The sequence below is a fragment of the Medicago sativa genome, chromosome 6 (genome assembly GCF_051527215.1).
Source record: "Medicago sativa cultivar Bolivia chromosome 6, Bolivia_mono, whole genome shotgun sequence".
Classification (NCBI taxonomy): Eukaryota; Viridiplantae; Streptophyta; class Magnoliopsida; order Fabales; family Fabaceae; genus Medicago; species Medicago sativa.
The window spans coordinates 17,663,603-17,682,388 of NC_140754.1; the positions used below are offsets into that span (position 1 = coordinate 17,663,603).

The following is an 18,786-nucleotide window of genomic DNA, read 5'->3' on the forward strand; positions in this document are numbered from 1 at the left end:
TGTCAAACTATTAGAGAACCAATCAGTAGACTCTGACTTGCTTATTGCATATCTGGACCGTCAATCTATTCTTAATGGCACAAATGCCCTCCCGAAGGGCTCGCGAAGCCCTAGGCGTGTCCCCTTAAGGACGCAGCCTTAACAAGCTTCTAGAAACATCTAGAATGCTCTAGAGTGACTTAGGGCCCAAGCTGCTTGGGGCTTAAGTCATTGAATTAGAAGCCCATGAAGGGCTATAAATACCTATCTTGAGAACATTCTCAAGGCATCACAAAAACAGATTAAACCCTAGTTTCTAATATTGTACTCACTGCAAGTACATATATCCTTGACAAAGCCGCACTTCTTATTATCAACCTGGAACACCAATCTTAGATCTTTGATACCCAATCCTCCTTCATTCTTAGGCTTACAAACATTTGACTATCGGGCCCAATGAATCTTTCTCGCCCCTGTGTCCATCTTGGTGGCTCCAACTCAACGAAAGTACTTCCCCCCGTTGACTATTATAAGCAAGAAATCACTTTTTATATTCATTAAATAATTGATGTATTTGGGCTATATATAGATCAAATACATTAATTATACAATGAACTTAATAAATACCCCCTAGGGTGCTATTTACAAGAGAAATTTTGGTCAACAAAAGTTAATGTATCTAGTTAAAAAATTGAACGAAATACATTCATTTTTGTTGACCCAAAAATCTCTCATAAATAGTACCGAAGGAGTATTTTTTTTTATAATATTGACCGGAGAAAATAATATTTATTTACTTTTATAGTATCTCATTAATGCATTGAATACCAAAAACTACACCACTAATCCTTTAAATACTCGTGTATGTCGAGTAATAGTTGTGTATACACATAGTCCTTCTAACAAAAAGAAAAAAAAAAAACAGAGACCTTCACTTCTCCTTGTTTCTATTTTCATTTGTTAAACATTCTTTTGTGCAGTCATGGGAAGTTTGGGAACTGAACAACCAAATGCTTTCAACTCTGGTCCTCACAACCAAACTGTAAGTTTCAAAACTATTTTTATGATTTCGTTCATTTCTATTGCTTATAAGTTATAATCAATCATATACTGCTGTGAAATTTTTACATTCCAATTTAAAATTGAGCACTCATATTTTTGATTTTGCAATTCAAAACATAGAAGAGAATATACTCATATTTTTTAGATGATAATCTCTCCGGTCCTATTTACAAGATATATTTGACTTTTTAGATTCATTGAATAATTAATGTATGCGATCTATATTTTAGACCAAATACATCAATTATTCAATAAATCTAAAAAGTCAATTGTTTAAGACTGAAAGGAGTACTCATAAGCAGATTTTGTTGTGTCATCTTGTTGACAGAGTAAAACTTTTAACCTTTTTATGGTTGAAAGCGTGAGCGGAGTTTTGACTTTTGATCTTTAGTTCTGGTGGCATAGTTTGACATATGTAGTAATAACTTGACTTTTGATCTTTAGTTCTTTAATACTTCAGTCCTTATTATAAAAAATAATTGACTTTTTAGATTTATTGTGCAAGTGATGTATCTAGGCTAAATTTATAACGAGATACATTAATTATTCAATGAATTTAAAAAATCAATTTTTTTCTTATAATAAGGACTGAAGGAGTATACTTCCTCTGGTCTCGAATATAAGCAAACTTTCACTTTTTAGGTTCATTCAATAAATGATGTATGTGGTCCATATTATGGAGCACATACATCACTTATTGAATGAACCTAAAAAATGTTGCTTACATTTGAGACCAGAGGGAGTATTTCATTTTGGTTTCTTTGGAAAAGAACATACCTATAAATATAATTCAATATTAAGAAAAACAGTGAAATGCTTAGGAATTTTGAATTTGATGAATGTAATCTTAGTTTCTTCAAAAAAGTAGATGTAATCTTTTTTTTTTTTTGGTAATTGGTGCAATATATTTTTTTTCAAGACAACTGGTTGGTGTAATCATGGTTGTATCATGGAGTACTATTGTTTAGGAGTTTTAATTGAATTTTTTTTTTAGGTCAATCGTTTTAATTGAATTTGATTGTATAAAAAATAGCTGTAGGATTTTATTAGCAAATTACTACTCCATATGTGCTCAAATTTACGAGGCTTAATTGCTGACAGTTTCTTTGACCAAAAAAAAAAAAGTTTCAGACGGTTTCTCTTATGTCTCAGATTTTGGCTAGATACATTTTTTGTTTGACAAAATGTCCCAATACTTGGAATTTCTGAAATTTTGGACTCAACAAAACAAAGTGCCATAAGTAATTAATGCTGGTCAAATATCTTTAATTACTGAATCTGATAATCTTGATATTTTCATTAAATGCTACTACTAGAATTATTATTTTTTAGTTTTTCTAATAAATCAAATTATTTTTATAATAGTTAATTTTTTGTATTCATTAATTGCTCATTTTTTTTATTTGTTTGGTCATGGCTTATGCTCATTTTCTTTCTAGCATTTATCTTATTTGCATCTAGGGTTTTTTTTTACTCATTTAATTATTGTTCTCGTTCAAATAGGTTGAAGGAAACTCAGAGAGTGCAAGAGAAAGAGGAAAATCATCAAAGAGGGAAAAACAAATTGAAGACTGGCTTCCAGTTAGTTCTGAAAGGAATGCAAAATGGTGGTATTCTTCTTTTCACAATGTCACTGCCATGGTTGGAGCTGGTGTTCTTGGTCTCCCCTTTTCCATGGCATATCTTGGATGGTATATTTCAAACCCTAATTACACTTGGCATCAAGTATTCTCTAACATAAAATAAGAAACAACATAGATTTATAACTTTTATGCTTTAAAGTTTATAACTTAAGAGCAAATAACTTAGATTTACAGCATGTAGTATAATCAATTGACATTTCTATTACTCAGGGGTCCAGGCTTGACTATACTTCTCTTATCATGGATCATCACTCTGTATACATTGTGGCAAATGGTTGAGATGCATGAAATGATTCCGGGAAAACGTTTCGATAGATACCATGAACTAGGCCAACACGCGTTTGGTGAAAAGTTAGGTCTTTATATTGTGGTGCCTCAACAACTTATAGTAGAAGTTGGGGGGGACATTGTCTACATGGTCACCGGAGGTGCATCGTTGCAGAAGTTCCACAATACAGTGTGTCCAAGTTGCAAAAATATCAAATTGACCTATTTCATTATGATCTTTGCCTCTGCTCAATTTGTATTGTGTCATCTACCCAACTTGAACTCCATTTCCGGTGTATCTTTGGTTGCAGCAGTCATGTCCATTTGGTATATCGACATCTTTCTATTCTCTATATTACTTTTTAGGCTCAAATATGTATTTTGGATTATGCTTCTTAAATGAGGAATGAAACATGCTAATTTAAATTTTTGATGTTTGCATTTAACACAGTTACTCTACAATTGCTTGGGCTGCAAGTGTACACAAGGGAGTACAAGAAAATGTACAATATAGTAGCAAGGGTGCAAACACCGCAGAATCAGTCTTTAATTTCTTTAATGCAATTGGCTCTATTGCATTTGCCTATGCTGGACACAATGTGGTGCTGGAAATCCAAGCAACAATTCCGTCTACACCTGAGAAACCATCTAAGGGTCCAATGTGGAGAGGAGTCGTTGTTGCATACATTGTTGTTGCTTTGTGTTACTTCCCGGTTGCTATTATTGGTTATTGGGTGTTTGGCAATGAGGTTAAGGATAATGTTCTCATCTCTCTAGAAAAACCAGTTTGGCTCATCGCAATATCTAACCTATTTGTAGTGTTACATGTAATTGGAAGCTATCAGGTAAAATACAAATTATTTTAACAATATAGAAATTATGTTTGCAAGCTTGTTAGGACAATGAATTTTTTATTTTGGTATGATAGTTTAGTCCTTAAAATTATGCTTATAGTAAAGAAATTATGCTTACAGTAACTAAAAGTATCGATCTTATTTCTTTTGGGTATGATAATTTAGCATAAAAATGTCCTGCACTTATAATTTTAATTTCATATTTTGGTTTTTGTTGTAGATTTTTGCAATGCCGGTGTTTGACATGATTGAAGGTGTTTTGGTGAAGAAATTGAATTTCAAACCAAGTAAAATCCTTCGTTTTGTTGCGCGTAACTTATACGTGGGTAAGTGAAATAAAATATAATTTTTTTTTTGGAATGATCAATATTAGTATATATTGTATATGTACAATTGTAGTTATGACATGTTATATTCGTTATTCACAACTAATTATATATTTTCTTTGGTTTTGTGTATTTACAAATTTCTTTTCAGCATTTACAATGTTCATTGCTATTACATTCCCATTTTTCGGTGGCCTACTAGGATTCTTTGGAGGATTTGCTTTTGCTCCAACAACATATTTTGTAAGCCATGAAAAATTGTAAATATAATATCTAAATTTTCTTAGGATTATCATAATTTTGCTCAACTTTTCATTTTATTACATTTCAGCTTCCATGTATCATGTGGCTAATCCTTTACAAACCAAAGAGATTCAGCTTGTCTTGGTGGACTAATTGGGTAGGTATCTTTAATTATTGTTTTTTTATTTTTCTCTATAAACTTTATAATGATTTATAATGTTATATGCACATATTTAATTCCTTTGCTCTATTTTATTACAGATAAGTATTGTTATTGGCTTATGTATAATGATTTTGGCACCCATTGGAGCATTGAGGAGTATTATAATTGAAGCCAAGACCTACAAATTTTACTCTTAAACTCCTTGCCTGCTTGAATCAGTTAATGGGAGGTGTCATGCAACAAAAGTAATTATAACTTTGTTATTATAACAAAGTTATAACTTCAAATGACAATGACGATATCTATTTTCTCTATGCTTTATTTGTTGCCAATAACATTATCTATTTTTCAATTTCATTGTACATGATTGAACACACTTTGAGGTTCAATGGAAGAACAAATTGTAGGAAATTGCTTTTATTCAATTTTTATTTAATGACATTTTTGTGTGTGGAAATTCAATGATTTTTTTTCCAGATTAAATGTTTTAAGTGAAGCTTTCTTTGTGAGATTTTGGTTAGTGCTGTAGCATCTATAATAGATACTTGATTGAAGTACAAAAACTTATAGTAAAGTATAAAAAAGGATGAGAAAATTAAACTACAGATACATAATATGAGTTAGGTTTTGTAGTTTTGTTATGATTGAAGATGTTTGTAAACATTATATAGATGGTAAAATCCTTGTATCTAGAGACCCAGAACTTCTGTTGCAGATGAATTCTATTGGTAAACTAATTGGTTGATAAAAATAATACAAAAAAATTGAGGATTTGAGGATTTGGTTAAACCTCCAAAATTAGGCATCATTGCCATCATGCATTCTACTTTAAATTGTGAATAAATAATGTTTCTAAGATTGTTAGGTCGAAATAGTTCTGTTAAATGAGATTAATTTTGCAAATAAAGTAGGTCAAATATGTGTATGTTTTTTTTTTTTTGAAGAAATATGTTTATGTTATGCCCTAATCAAATAGATTATAGCTCTCCCCTAAAAAAAATGAGCAGTGCTATACTTCCCAATTTTTTTTTTTTTGCGAAAACATCCCGAGGTGTGATTTTGTGAAGCAGCATGTTGGCTTTTTGGCTGTTACGGAAAATGCGGCATACATGCGTAAATGGTGGACAACAAAAAATTGCATTCGGGATGAATTCGGGATAAACTCCCTCGGGACATTAAGCATTTCCGAAAAAAAATATTATAGCTCAAATTGATTAGCATTGCGAGTCAGCTACACAACTATATTATTTTGACAATAATTTGAGCTACCAATGTCCAATTGAGGCATTTTTGGCATTTGTTATGCGTTGTTTCTAGGAAGAGTTGTAGGTAACCTCGTTTAGATAGGTTATCATATATAGGTAACTTATCCTGCAAGGTCCTCCAAAGAAACATAGATTTAGAAGAATAGGCATTTTGAAAAGAGAGATTTCCATCATGAGAGTTTTTCCAAAGAAACATAGAGAGATCATCTATTAACCGTCTCGTTATCATCGTTCTCGATGCTCTCAGGTACTCAACACTCGTCGATCGTAACCACCATTACCAATTTACCATTGATTAACTGTGTTATGCTATGTTTTTAGGTTTGATTTTGTTGCTCCCAGTACCTTCTTTCAAGGTTAGTTACTGATCTTTGTATTACTACTTGAAAAATGTTGTTGATTTCGATTTTTGTTATAGTTAAGTTGATTATATACTGAAGTTTTCAATAACATGTCATCTTCACTACCGTCTTCCAGTAGGATTTTCAAAGCTATTGCTGATTCACCTGCCTCAAGTTTGCAGCGCGCTTGAAGGTATGTATATTCAAGTTATCACATCACAATATATAATTAAGGGTCCTTTTCGATTTGCTTATTTGAGTTAATCTACTAGCATAAGCACTTGTGAGACTATTTGGGAAAACTTAAAAAAAACAACTTTTGACATGTTCATAACTTGTTTTCAACTTATTTCCGTAAGCTTTCTAGGATAACTTATGAAAACAACTTATAGCTTATGGAAATAGCTTATGATAAGCGCTTATGGTATAAGTTGTTTATCCAAACAAACAAAAGTTTGTAATTTTATTTGTCACAAGATTCTTATGATATCATAATTTAGGCATTGTTTGGCGAGGTCAGTTTTCAAGTTTTTAGCGGATAACATAGCTTATAAGTCCATATAAGCAAAATAGACATGTTTGGATAACAATTCTTTCTCGCTGGCATATACGATTATTTTACTAGCTTATTGACAGGACTTGACAACTGGTGGACTTCCAACTTATGTTGATGTTGGTAATAGCTTTGGTGCACCCACTATTGTTGATAATAGCTTTTGTCTGTTCGTGTTTTGCAGGTTAGCATGGCTGATAGGTGGGTGTGGAAACTTCACCCTTCCAACAAATACGCCGTGCAATCTAAGTATTCTTACTTAACAACGGTTGACAATAACATTACTGAGGATTTTTATCATTTTTTGTGGCATAAAGCGGTTCCGTTAAAGGTTAATATTTTTGTCTGGCGTCTCTTTCTGAATAGACTTGCTACAAAGGATAATCTGCGGAAGAGAAATGTTCTGGATGTTTCATTGGTATCTTGTGCGGCTTCATGTGGGGCTGTAGAGGATAGAGACCATTTGTTTTTTAAGTGTGATCACTACGGTCATTTGTGGCTTCTGATATCCCATTGGCTTGGTATCGATACAGTTCTTCATGGCGACTTATATACTCATTCAAATCAATTTTGTGCTCTTGGAGGGTTCTCAAAAAATTCTTAAAATGGTATCCTTAGAATTACCTACGCTTTTTTCCGTAGATAAAGGTGGAAAATATGCAGTGACAGCCATTTGTCAATGAAATACAGGCACATTTCCGTTGCCAGTTGTTGAGAATAATACACGGCCAATGGCCTCGGGATATTTAGCTACAGAAATTAACCCTATAGTGAAGGATTTCAGCTGTCACTATGGGTAAAATTTCTTGTAGTGAAAACACCATACAAATGACAACGTCATCACCATTACCTATTTGTCAAGTTACATTGTCCAAGACAACTAAACACTTATGCTTGATACATCTCCAAATTGAAGAAAATATAGGATAATAAATTCAGGCCAAGAAAATCGGGGGATAATTATTTCTCCTTGTTCTCCGTTCAAAAGTAGATTTGCAGTTGCAAACAATGTTCTTCCCACAATCAAGGGATACTCCACCTATTTTCTTGTTTTTGAGTTCACAATGCCAATGAAGAAATCCAATATTCATAAATTGATGGGTAAATCATAGATTATTTCTGTTGAGCGTTCTTCTTGGCCATTTGCATATCCTACCTTCCCATAATAAGAGTGCATCAAGAATTACTAGAAGTATGAAGCATCATAGATCATCTGACTTTGCAAGTGTCGGTACTTCTATTACGGCTAGGCAGTCTTTGGTTATAGCGATGAATTCTTCCTCAGATGGTCTAGCTGTTGTCTTCAGAAGTTCTTGGAGAAATTTGATGCAGCATTTCCTTGACAGGCATCATGACTCTGTATCACTTTAGAATGGTGTGCAGCTCCTTAAAATCTCCCCCTTTTCCTTCTTTCTTTCGATGCTCTTCTTCCTTATGAGGTACATCTTTTTTTACTTCTAATACCTTGATATGCTCGTCTTTTTCAGCTGGTCTTGACTTCTGTAACTCTTGTCACTTGAAAAAGACTTCCTACCAAAACTCGAAGTATCTTGGCTATTTTTCCAATATTTCCACATAGGGTGTAGTTACCTTGACTTGCTTGAATATCTCGATCAAGAGTTCCCATTTATACACTTCACTCCTTCCCTCGATTATTAGTTCTGGTGTGTCCTTGGTTGATTTCATCGTTACCTATTTCACACAACAATAACAAACTCGAGAAAAATTCCTAGTGAAATTTGGAAAAGGTTGCGCTTAATTGAAAAGAAGTTTTCGTTGACTACTAATCCACTATGATTCCTAGACTCTTATCACTATTATTTCCTAATTAACTATTACTAAGTAGCTATTATGACTAACTAATTAACTATTACACCATCCGGTCACTATTATAAGCAAAAATTTATATTTTGCATTCAATTCAATTAATGATGTATACGGTCTTTATCCAGAATAATCTAGAGCTTTTCTGAGCCACAACTTATCTAAGAATTTATGTTTACATATCTGTATATAACTGTAACATATATCTAATATGTCGTATTATGAACATAAAACTTATGCTTTTACATACTTATCTGAGAATGTCTCTGATTCATTTCTAATTATAACTGGCCTTGACTATCGAAGTTGAGTTCTTCTATGAAAAGTCCCTGTTTCTAAAGGTTAAAAATCTACCCGGGTGATAATATTTCAAATATCATAATACACTCTTGTGATGTATTAAGCATTAATCATGTTTCTAACTTAATTTACTATTAAGAGACTCAATTGGTTCCAAGGATAAGTTTGGAAGAGTTTTAAGCTAAGTTAAGTAGTAATAAAATTGAAGTAATCAATTTCAACTCAAATTTTACAGCAGCAAACCAAACATGTATACACAGCTCCTAAAACACTCATAGGTCAATTCCAGCATGTTTAATCATTTAGGACAGTTTTCTCCAAAATAACTTAATCATGATTTAATGATCTCTTCTTTGACACTTTTAAATGACAGAGCAGTCTAAGATATTTTAACGGGATATTACATGATTTATCGAGTTGATTCCAACAAAGACGAATGGGGGATTTAATGATTCCCTAATCGTTGTTATGCATTTGAATCAAGTCAACCTAATCTTGTATTGGGCAGGGTAATCTTACCCTGCAACCCTTTTAATCTCTTTAATTTTATTTACTTTCAAACAAGTTCCGCTAATTACCGAGTTGAATGACAATCCATGTGGAGACGGTAAACTTACTACTTTATTACTTTTTACGATTTGGTGCACTTGCCAATATTTACATCTTGGGTTAAATATGTTTTTAGTCGCTATAAATATACCAACTTTTCGTTTTAGTCCTATAAAATTTTCAATCACTGCTTTTGGTCCCTATTTTTAAATAATTTTTTGTATTTTTTAATGAAAGTAGAAATATGTAGAATATTGTAAAAATCTCTTAAAAAAATTAGAATTTTTTAACAAAAGATAAATTAAATATGAATTTTTAATCGCCATAAATATAAAAATTCATATTTAATTCATGTTTTTTTACAAAATTCTAATTCTTTTTTTGAGAGATTCTTATAATATTTTAAATTTTATGCAAAATTTTATTCAAAAATATGAATTCTACATACGGGTTTACTTTAAAAGAGGGACCAAAAGTGAAGATGAAAAACATTTAGGGGACTAAAAGTTGACATATTTATAGAGACCAAAAATATATTTATACCTTACATCTTTCGTCCATCATTATCCATGCAATAAACCAAGTGTTATGACTCGTGTAGAATACATGCAACAAACTAAGTGTCAAGAAAAATACATGCAGCGACCAAGTGTTACTCATGCAATAAACCAAGTGTCAAGAGGATTAGATACAACAAGACAAATGTTATTCATGCAATTGAAACATATCTCTTTCTTCTTCCCTCATGAATCCCAACCCAGAGCTGGAGACCAAGTGTTGCGAGATTTTGAACAATTTTGTGACGGTTTTAGATTACAGCACATCCAAGTTCCTGTAGAGTGGTGTAGTGACCCACCGAAAAAATTAATAATTTAAAATTTTTAGGTCCATTTTGGGAGATTTCAAACAATTTTGTCAATGGTTTTAGTTTTTTACGGTTTCAAAAGTGGTATATGTGATTTTGTCATGGTTATGCTTGGCTGGTTAGCGGAAGTTTAGATACCTTCTAATTTGTGGAGGCTTTCAAATTGATAATTCTTATAATTAAATGTAATATTATATAATAAACATTTTTATAATTTTTAGCAGTAGTAAGATATGTAATTCATTTTTTTAAAGTATGCTCCTAAGCTTTTTATTCAAACTCCGCCACTTCAACTTCATTATTAATGCTTAATACAACTTCGATTTTTTGTTTGCATATTTATAGTTTATTTTAATGGCTCACCCAAACTATTTTTCTGTCTCCGCTAGTGTCCTAACCCCCTCTTTTTCACATGAACTCACCAAAACATCCACTATCTATCATCTATTTTTTTTTTCCTTTCTAAAAAGAGTATCTTGATGACAGGCCATCTTACGTTATTCTTAGTCTGTTTTTCAATATTTTTCACTAAGTTTTACCAGCAATAAGGAGGAGTATTAGAGCATCTGCCTATGATTTCAAGACATTTGTAATGTATTTTATATTTGAGTCTGCAATCATGTAAATCGGCAAAGCAAAAACATCCGAATATTTGTAGGGGTGTTCATGGGTTGGGTGAACTCAGAAAATCCGGTCAAGCCCACCCAAAAACCCAAAAAAATGGGTTGGGTTGGTTAATTGGGTGGGTATGGTTTCTAAAAATGGAAAGCCCATAAAAATAAATGGGTTTCGGGTAAAACCAGACTCAAACCCAAAAACCCCACTTACCCAATAATGTTAATATTTTTTTATCTTTATTTTCATAGGGTAGAAGAATATTATATTTCCAAAACATACACATTGTACCCTATATATTGAAAACCAAAACATACTAGAGTTGCAAATTAATATGTTGCACTTTTTGGTTATTTTGATACTAATGCAATTTTATGTTATGTAACTTTAGTTTGTTGCAAGTATTTTATGATCGAGTTTATTATTTGATATTCTATGATGCATAAAATTATAGTAAAATAAGTTAAACATTTTTTTTAAGAAAATTAAAAAGTAGAGTACTGTTTTAAAAACAAAATTATAAGGACTTGTCATTTAGTCATTTAATATTAAAAGAATAGAAAAATAAGTTGGGTAACCCATTACCCAATCCAACCCACCCCAAAAATTAGTGGGTTTGCCCAAACCCACCCAATAGTATAACGGGTGGTTATGTTACCTCACCCAAACTAAAGTACCCTATTTGGTTTGGTTTTGGGTTTGGCCAAACCCAACCTAAACCCACCCACGAACACCCTTAAATATTTGTGAATACCTTGGGAAGATCAAGAACGAAGATTCCAATGGCCTCAGAAGACTTTACAGAGGGAGAAAATATGTTCCCAGGTTCCAAGACAACTTATATGGAAGCAAACGCCCAAAACGGAGAAAAAAATGGTTGAAAAAGGGGTCGGAATGCTCTCATATGCTCCTAGCGCACATTCCATGCGCCTAGGGCATGAACCACTAACCTAGGGCATACAAACGTCTTTTCCTGCTTTTTTATGGGTAAAACCCACGTTTTCATCCCAAACCCAGATGGAAACTCTCCTTATAAATACCGTCTTCCTCATTCATAATTTATCGTTTAGAACTGGAGCAGTTCAAGTGGAAGGCGATTCTAGGAGCTTCAAAAGGAGTTTTTCTATCTTCTCCTTGTTTTTCTAGGGTATGTTTTTATCTTTTATTAATTTGTCTTTAGTTACCACGTGTAACTAAATCTTTTTAGGTTATGGTTCTAAGATGAACCTATATTTATTTTGTTGGATAGTTATTTAATTTAATGTCGTTTATATATTTATTTTATGTTCACTATAAAGTTTTAGTAGGTTTAGTTTATTTGTATTGTAGTGCAACCCTAGCTTAGGTACTTAGGTTGTGACATGACCTAATATTGATGCTTATATCTTGATATTTATATCTTCATATCTACGAAGTAATTTGTTAAGTAACTAGACGAAAGATACCTAAAGCGTGTAAACCCTAATAGTAAGTACTTAGGAAGTCACATTACTAATATTGAGTAAAATTTGATGAACCTAAGATGTAACTAGTAATTCTTAATTGAGAAAACAAGTATTGAAAGATCTAGACCGAACCTAATAGAATCATTCTCCTAAACCCTTGGTAATTTAGACGCTGATAAGGATGCCTGTTTGTAGAGCTAGTAAGAGAGAGGGAGAGTGTGCTATGAGTTACCAAAGATTCATAGATGGAAAAACCCTTTCGGAACATTGGCCAGACCCCACAGTAATAATCCTTATGAAGGTGGCGGATATTATAGGACTGATAACCTTATTTCATAGCGCGCGCATAACCTTAGTGTGACCATCATGCCTTTGGAAATTTAGATATGCCAATATAAAGTATATGTTTCAATTACCTTTGAGGGAGTAAGACCCCACACAGAAGGATCACCATGTGACCAGTAGGTGCAACTCAACATTGGAGGGATAGACCTAAATCGACCGAGATAATATAAATCCTGCACTTAAGGATCACCGTGCGATCAGCAGGTGCAGCTTGACAGTTGATTAGGTTAGAACGTCCTAACGACCTCATCACTTGTATAGTCTACTTAAGATAAATAAACGTGACATGAATGTTATATAATATCCAACAAATAAATAGTGGGATTTGAAGAATCTGAACCGTTACTTACTTTTCTGCAACCAAATAGGTAACTCGCTCTGTTTCAAACAGATAAAAATTGCAATCTTTAACCCTTAACTCTTTTATTATTTTATCGTCAAATAAAATATGTAACGCGAATTATTTGGACGAAACGACAATCTCTGTGGATACGATACTCTACTTACACTTTATTACTTGGTAAGTGATTTGGTACACTTGCCTAATCCGACCATCATGTCTCTCTCTTCTTCTCTCATTAGTCACAACCCTCTCTCTTTCTTCTGGATCCTCTCCGCCCTCCCCATTGGTTCTCACCATCCGCAAATCCTGTGACATTTGGATCATGCATCTTTACTACTTCATGAGTCGATGAATTCTACTATGACTCCTGGATTCGCACTGCCAATATAACCACCTCCATGATCCCTTGCTCCGACGCCAAACTTTCGACCGTTGGCAATCACAACTCAGTGTAAGGTCAATAACACTTGCCTTGAAATTGTTATTTAAGGAAGTCGAAACATGTTATTTTCTTTATATATCTACTAGCGGAAAGACGGGCACTTACGTGCTCGTCTTTTCGCTCTTTTTATTGCGTTAACGCGTGTAGATTATCAACAATACTTTATAAAAAAAAATCGTGTAAATTACAAACGATATTTTATATAAAAATCGTTGATAATCTACACGCATTAGTGTAATAAAAAGAGCAAAAATGTGCCATCTTTTTGCTAGTAGTATAGAATAGAAGTATAGATATAATATAGATCCTTAAAAAAAATATAGTATAGAATATAGATTTATCATAATAAAAATTACTTATAAAAAAATTATATAATTTAATATGTTTGAATAAAGTTGTTACAAACACCTTGACCCAAAAAAAAAAAAAAAAGTTGTTACAAACACACTTCTTTCACCACCGAAAAAAACGACACTTCTTTTCTTTTTCTCTCCTTTAAAGGCGATTTGGTTACAAATGCAAAGAGTAACAAACTCTCCTTTTTTTAGTTCAACATACAAAACAAAAAAAATAAAATTGTTGAGTCACAAATTTTGTGTAACAAACTTAGTTTTTTTGGTTACTTGAGTCTATCTAAAATCACACTTCATAATCCTTTAAGTAACCACATCACTTATCCAAATAACCACATCATCCTTCACTTCTCTTTGTTTCTTTTTCGGTTTCAGCAGTCCTGGAAATCAACTCTGGTCCTCACCATCAAACCGTAAGGTTATTATTTTGTTCATACTCCTTATAATTAATCAATTTTGTTGAGGTGTAAGTAGTCATATATTTCAATTCAAAACAAAAAAGAGAATGATGATCTTATGCGATGAGAGGAATAATCAAAATGGGCATATTTGTGTTTAGAAAATTTTGAATTCGATGAAGTTGTCTATATCGTATATAGAAGCTTCGGATTTCAATAGAATAATTCAAATTAAATTCATAGTACATCTCTATTTATTATAAATTCAAACTATAAAGGTAGGAGAGTCCAATCCATGACCATGATTTGACATGTTGTGTTCTGTGTGGAACACTATCAATTTTATTTTCTATAGCGTGGTTTAATAGTTTTGATCACTGTTGGTATAGAAAGGATTTCTATGAATAGAAAGGATATTTGTGAATAAAAGGTAGTTTAGTTTAATTCATGTATAGATAATTAAAATCATTGAGAGAAACCTAGGGTTTACTTCATTTACAATTTAAATTCTAGATAGACTATGAGAATATTATTTTAATATTACTACGAGGATATTGCTATAATAAAGATCAAACATGTGGAAGTGACTTTCTAAGAATAGGTTTTCTAATGGGGTGAAAGGTTTAACTAGTTGGGTGTCTTTTATCTTCTACTTGAAAACAAAAATTATTTATTATTTATATTATGTGACTCTTTCCTCGATTTCTTTTTATTTTAAAGGACATATTAGTTATACTTATTTAATAACTCTTAATTTATTGTTCTCTTTCAAATAGATTGAAGGAAATTCAGAGATGGAAAAACAAAAGGAAGACCAACTCCCAAGTAACTCTGGAAGGAATGCAAAATGGTGGTCCTCTACTTTCCACAATGTCACTGCAATGGTTGGAGCTGGTGTTCTTGGTCTCCCCTTTTCCATGGCAGCTCTTGGATGGTATATTTCAAACCCTAATTACACTTACCATGAAATATTCTGTAAAATAAAATAAACCATGAAATATTCTGTAAAACAAAATAAACAAAAACTTAGTTTTATGATTCCTTCTTTCAAACAAAAAATAATTAGTTGTATGATTCTTATGTTTTCAAATATATTATATTACTTTTTTTTAAGGAAAATATAGTATTTTTTTTTTTTTTAAAGAAATATAGTATCACTTAAAACCAAGCAAATATTGGATTTATATATTGTAGTTGTTTTTTAATTAAAAAAAACATAATGTAATATAATTTTTATTTTAGATTTTACTTAACTATAGTATAATTTGACTGTATTTTTTTTTTTAACCAATCTGGTGTAGTTGATAAAGGTTTCACTAAAATGAATGGTATAAGTTGCAAATTCTATGTATGACTTCAATTTATTTTCATTTTGTGAAGGATTTAATGAATCAAAATTTGTTTTACTCTACTCAGGGGTCCAGGTTTGGCTGTACTCATCTTATCATGGGTCATCACTCTGTATACATTGTGGCAAATGGTTGAGATGCATGAGATGGTTCCAGGAAAACGTCTTGATACATATAATGAATTAGGGCAACATGCTTTTGGTGAAAAGTTAGGGTTGTGGATTGTGATGCCTCAACAACTTGTGGTACAGGTTGGGTCGGACATTGTCTACATGGTCACCGGAGGTGCATCATTGCAAAAATTTCACAATATAGTGTGTCCAAGTTGCAAACCAATCAAATTGAGCTTTTTCATTATGATCTTTGCCTCTGCTCACTTTGTATTGTCTCATCTACCAAACTTGAACTCCATTACTGGTGTATCTTTGGTGGCAGCAGTCATGTCCATGACGTATATCGACATCTTTTTATTCTCTATATCACTTTTTAAGCTCAAATATATGTATTTTGGATTATGCAAATATTCCATTATTTTACTCATTTTATTTTCACCACTCTTTATATCCAACTTATGGAATGAAACATGCTAATTTAAATCTTTTATGTTTGTGTTTCTGTTTCAGTTACTCTACAATTGCTTGGGCTGGTAGTATACACAAGGGAGTACTAGAAAATGTACAATATAGTAGCAAGGCTACAACTATTGCAGGATCTGTCTTTAATTTCTTTAATGCACTTGGCGCTGTTGCATTTGCCTTTGCTGGACACAACGTGGTGCTAGAAATCCAAGCAACAATTCCGTCTACACCTGAGAAACCATCTAAGGGTCCAATGTGGAAAGGAGTTATTGTTGCCTACATTATTGTCGCTTTGTGCTACTTCCCTGTTTCTATTATTGGTTATTGGGTGTTTGGCAATGAGGTTAAGGATAATATCCTCATGTCTTTGGAAAACCCAGCTTGGCTTATTGCAATGGCTAACTTTTTTGTGGTTTTGCATGTGATTGGAAGCTATCAGGTAAAATTTAATTCTTTTATGAAACTTTTTAGTTAACCATTATTTTCATTTAGTGAGTCCATAAATTTTTAAAATGGGATCATAAATTTCAAAGTAGTTCTTAAAATTTAAAAGTATCGATCTCATTTCTTTTGGGTACGACAATTTAGTCTTGAAAATATGTTTCCATAATTAATTTCGTAAAAAGAAGAAGTTAATTATATAGATCATTTAAAAATTTGTAGTTTGTATTTTTTTTTTTATGATAACAAAGTAATTTTAATTTCATATTTTGATTGTTGGTGTAGGTTTTTGCAATGCCGGTGTTTGACATGATTGAAAATAAGTGGTTGGTGGAGAAACTGAATTTCAAACCAAGTAAAATGCTTCGTTTTGTTGTGCGTAATGTATACGTCGGTAAGTGAAATATTAATATATGTACAATTGTGGTTATGACAACGAATGAATGATGAATTTTCTTTGGTTTAATGTGTTTTTTTCTTTCAGCATTAACAATGTTCATTGCCATTACCTTCCCATTTTTCGGTAACCTTCTGGGATTTTTTGGAGGATTTGTTTTTGCTCCAACATCATATTTTGTAAGTCACGAGAAATTGTAAATATAATTACTAAATTTTCTTAGGATAATCATAATCTTGCTTAACTTTTCATTCTATTAAATTTTCAGCTTCCATGTCTCATGTGGCTTAAACTCTACAATCCAAAGAGATTCAGCTTGTCTTGGTGGATTAATTGGGTAGGAATCTTTAATTATGCATTTTTTTCTCAGTTCGTAAATAATTTATTAATGTTATAAGCTTGTCTTGGTGGCTTAAACTCTACATTTTTTTGCTCCATATATTACAGATATGTATTGTTCTTGGGGTATGTATAATGATTCTAGCACCCATTGGAGCATTGAGGAGTATTATACTTGAAGTCAAGACCTACCAGTTTTACTCTTAATCAGCTAATGGGAGGTGTCATGCAAATAAATAATTATAACTTTGTTATCATAACGAAGTTACATCTTCCCTTGACAATGATGATATCTATTTTCTATATGCTTTTCTCTATGATTTATTTATTTTCTGCCAACGAACTATCTATTTTCCAATTTCAATGTACATATTTTTAGTTTCAATGGAAGAACAAAATGAAGGAAATTGCTTCTATTCAATTTTTATTCAATGATGTTTTTTGTGTGTGTGGAAGATTCAATGATTTTTTTCTGTTTTAAATGAAGCTTTTTTGGTGAGACTTCGGTTGGTATTGGTGTTGTAGCATCTATATTAGATGCTTGATTGAAGTAGAAAACTTAGAAAGTATAAAAAAGGATGAGAAAATTAAACTACAGATACATTATATGAGCTAGGTTTGGTAATCTTGTTGAAATCCTTGTATCTAGAGACCCGGAACTTCTGTTGCAGATCAATTGTATTGGTAAGCCAATTGCTTGAATAATTTTGTACCTGTCTAAACATAAATTGGACGCCATATGAAAATTCCTTTCATTGCTTGAAATGGAAGCAAAGTGTAGATCTTCAAGGAAACATCCAAAATAGGGCATCGTTGCCATCATTCGTTCTACTTTAAAGTCTGAATAAATCATGTGTCTAAGAGTGTTAGGTCGAAACATTATTCTGCAAATCAATTATATTCTGCAAATCAAGTAGGCCGAATCTGTGTTTCTGTTATGCACTAATAGAATAGATTTTAGCCCTAATTGATTAGCATTGCGCATCAACTACACCACTATTATTTTGACGATAATTTGAGCTACCGATGACTACAATGATAGTAAGAGCTTTAAGCTGGCTACAGCTCTAATGTTGTATAATTTTTTTTTATTTTTCCTTTGTTGTGTCATAATAGGCACTTGTTATGGGTTGCTTTGAGAAAGTGTATCTAGGGTTGTAGATATCAGATATAAGATGAAAGTAAACTTCCGTGGCAAATTTGTTGATCGATTGCTTTGCTTTTTCTACAAGCGTCTGTATTTTAATGTTTTTAATTTTGTATATTTCTTTCTCTAATTTCTTAGAAAAACGCCTATGGCACCGAGAATAAGGTTATTAACATATCAATTATCAAGCAACCTTCATAGTCTGCTATAACTTCAAATGTTTCTTTTGCACTACAAATTTGCTTGTGCCATGCTAATAACTAAATACCGCTACAAAATATCATGGATCGCTTGCTAATAGAGAGAATAGGTATGATCCGGAAGAGAGGAAAAAGGGTAAAATCGTTGTTAGGTATGTAG

The 18,786-nt window shown here is 32.2% G+C and overlaps 2 protein-coding genes across 3 annotated transcripts; both read left to right on the top strand.

Moving 5' to 3' along the window:
- The first annotated feature begins 859 nt into the window (after positions 1-859).
- Positions 860-5,002, top strand: LOC146913330 (lysine histidine transporter 1-like). Its single transcript, XM_085719284.1, has 8 exons — positions 860-1,021; positions 2,545-2,732; positions 2,895-3,278; positions 3,403-3,796; positions 4,026-4,131; positions 4,283-4,374; positions 4,463-4,531; positions 4,636-5,002. Exons 1-8 carry the CDS (start codon positions 962-964, stop codon positions 4,732-4,734), a joined length of 1,392 nt encoding a protein of 463 aa, XP_085575410.1. The 5' UTR covers positions 860-961; the 3' UTR covers positions 4,735-5,002.
- An 8,965-nt stretch (positions 5,003-13,967) lies between these two features.
- Positions 13,968-17,695, top strand: LOC146913331 (lysine histidine transporter 1-like). 2 transcript variants are annotated; one of them, XM_085719296.1, is made up of 8 exons: positions 13,968-14,195; positions 14,952-15,109; positions 15,592-15,975; positions 16,148-16,541; positions 16,829-16,937; positions 17,028-17,119; positions 17,209-17,277; positions 17,388-17,695. In XM_085719296.1, the coding sequence occupies exons 2-8, from the start codon at positions 14,970-14,972 to the stop codon at positions 17,484-17,486; spliced, it is 1,287 nt and encodes a 428-aa protein (XP_085575422.1). In that variant the 5' UTR covers positions 13,968-14,195; positions 14,952-14,969; the 3' UTR covers positions 17,487-17,695. The 2 variants fall into 2 exon arrangements, with proteins under 2 accessions (XP_085575422.1, XP_085575423.1); XM_085719297.1 differs by having other exon boundaries at positions 13,968-14,190.
- Positions 17,696-18,786: the final 1,091 nt, after the last annotated feature.

Coding starts and splice junctions, on each gene's coding strand:
- LOC146913330 (XM_085719284.1), top strand. CDS start 962: ATGGGAAGTTTGGGAACTGAACAACCAAATGCTTTCAACTCTGGTCCT. Junction 3,279..3,402: donor GCAGCAGTCATGTCCATTTG/GTATATCGACAT, acceptor CATTTAACACAG/TTACTCTACAATTGCTTGGG. Junction 4,132..4,282: donor TGCGCGTAACTTATACGTGG/GTAAGTGAAATA, acceptor ATTTCTTTTCAG/CATTTACAATGTTCATTGCT.
- LOC146913331 (XM_085719296.1), top strand. CDS start 14,970: ATGGAAAAACAAAAGGAAGACCAACTCCCAAGTAACTCTGGAAGGAAT. Junction 15,976..16,147: donor GCAGCAGTCATGTCCATGAC/GTATATCGACAT, acceptor TTTCTGTTTCAG/TTACTCTACAATTGCTTGGG. Junction 16,938..17,027: donor TGTGCGTAATGTATACGTCG/GTAAGTGAAATA, acceptor TTTTTCTTTCAG/CATTAACAATGTTCATTGCC.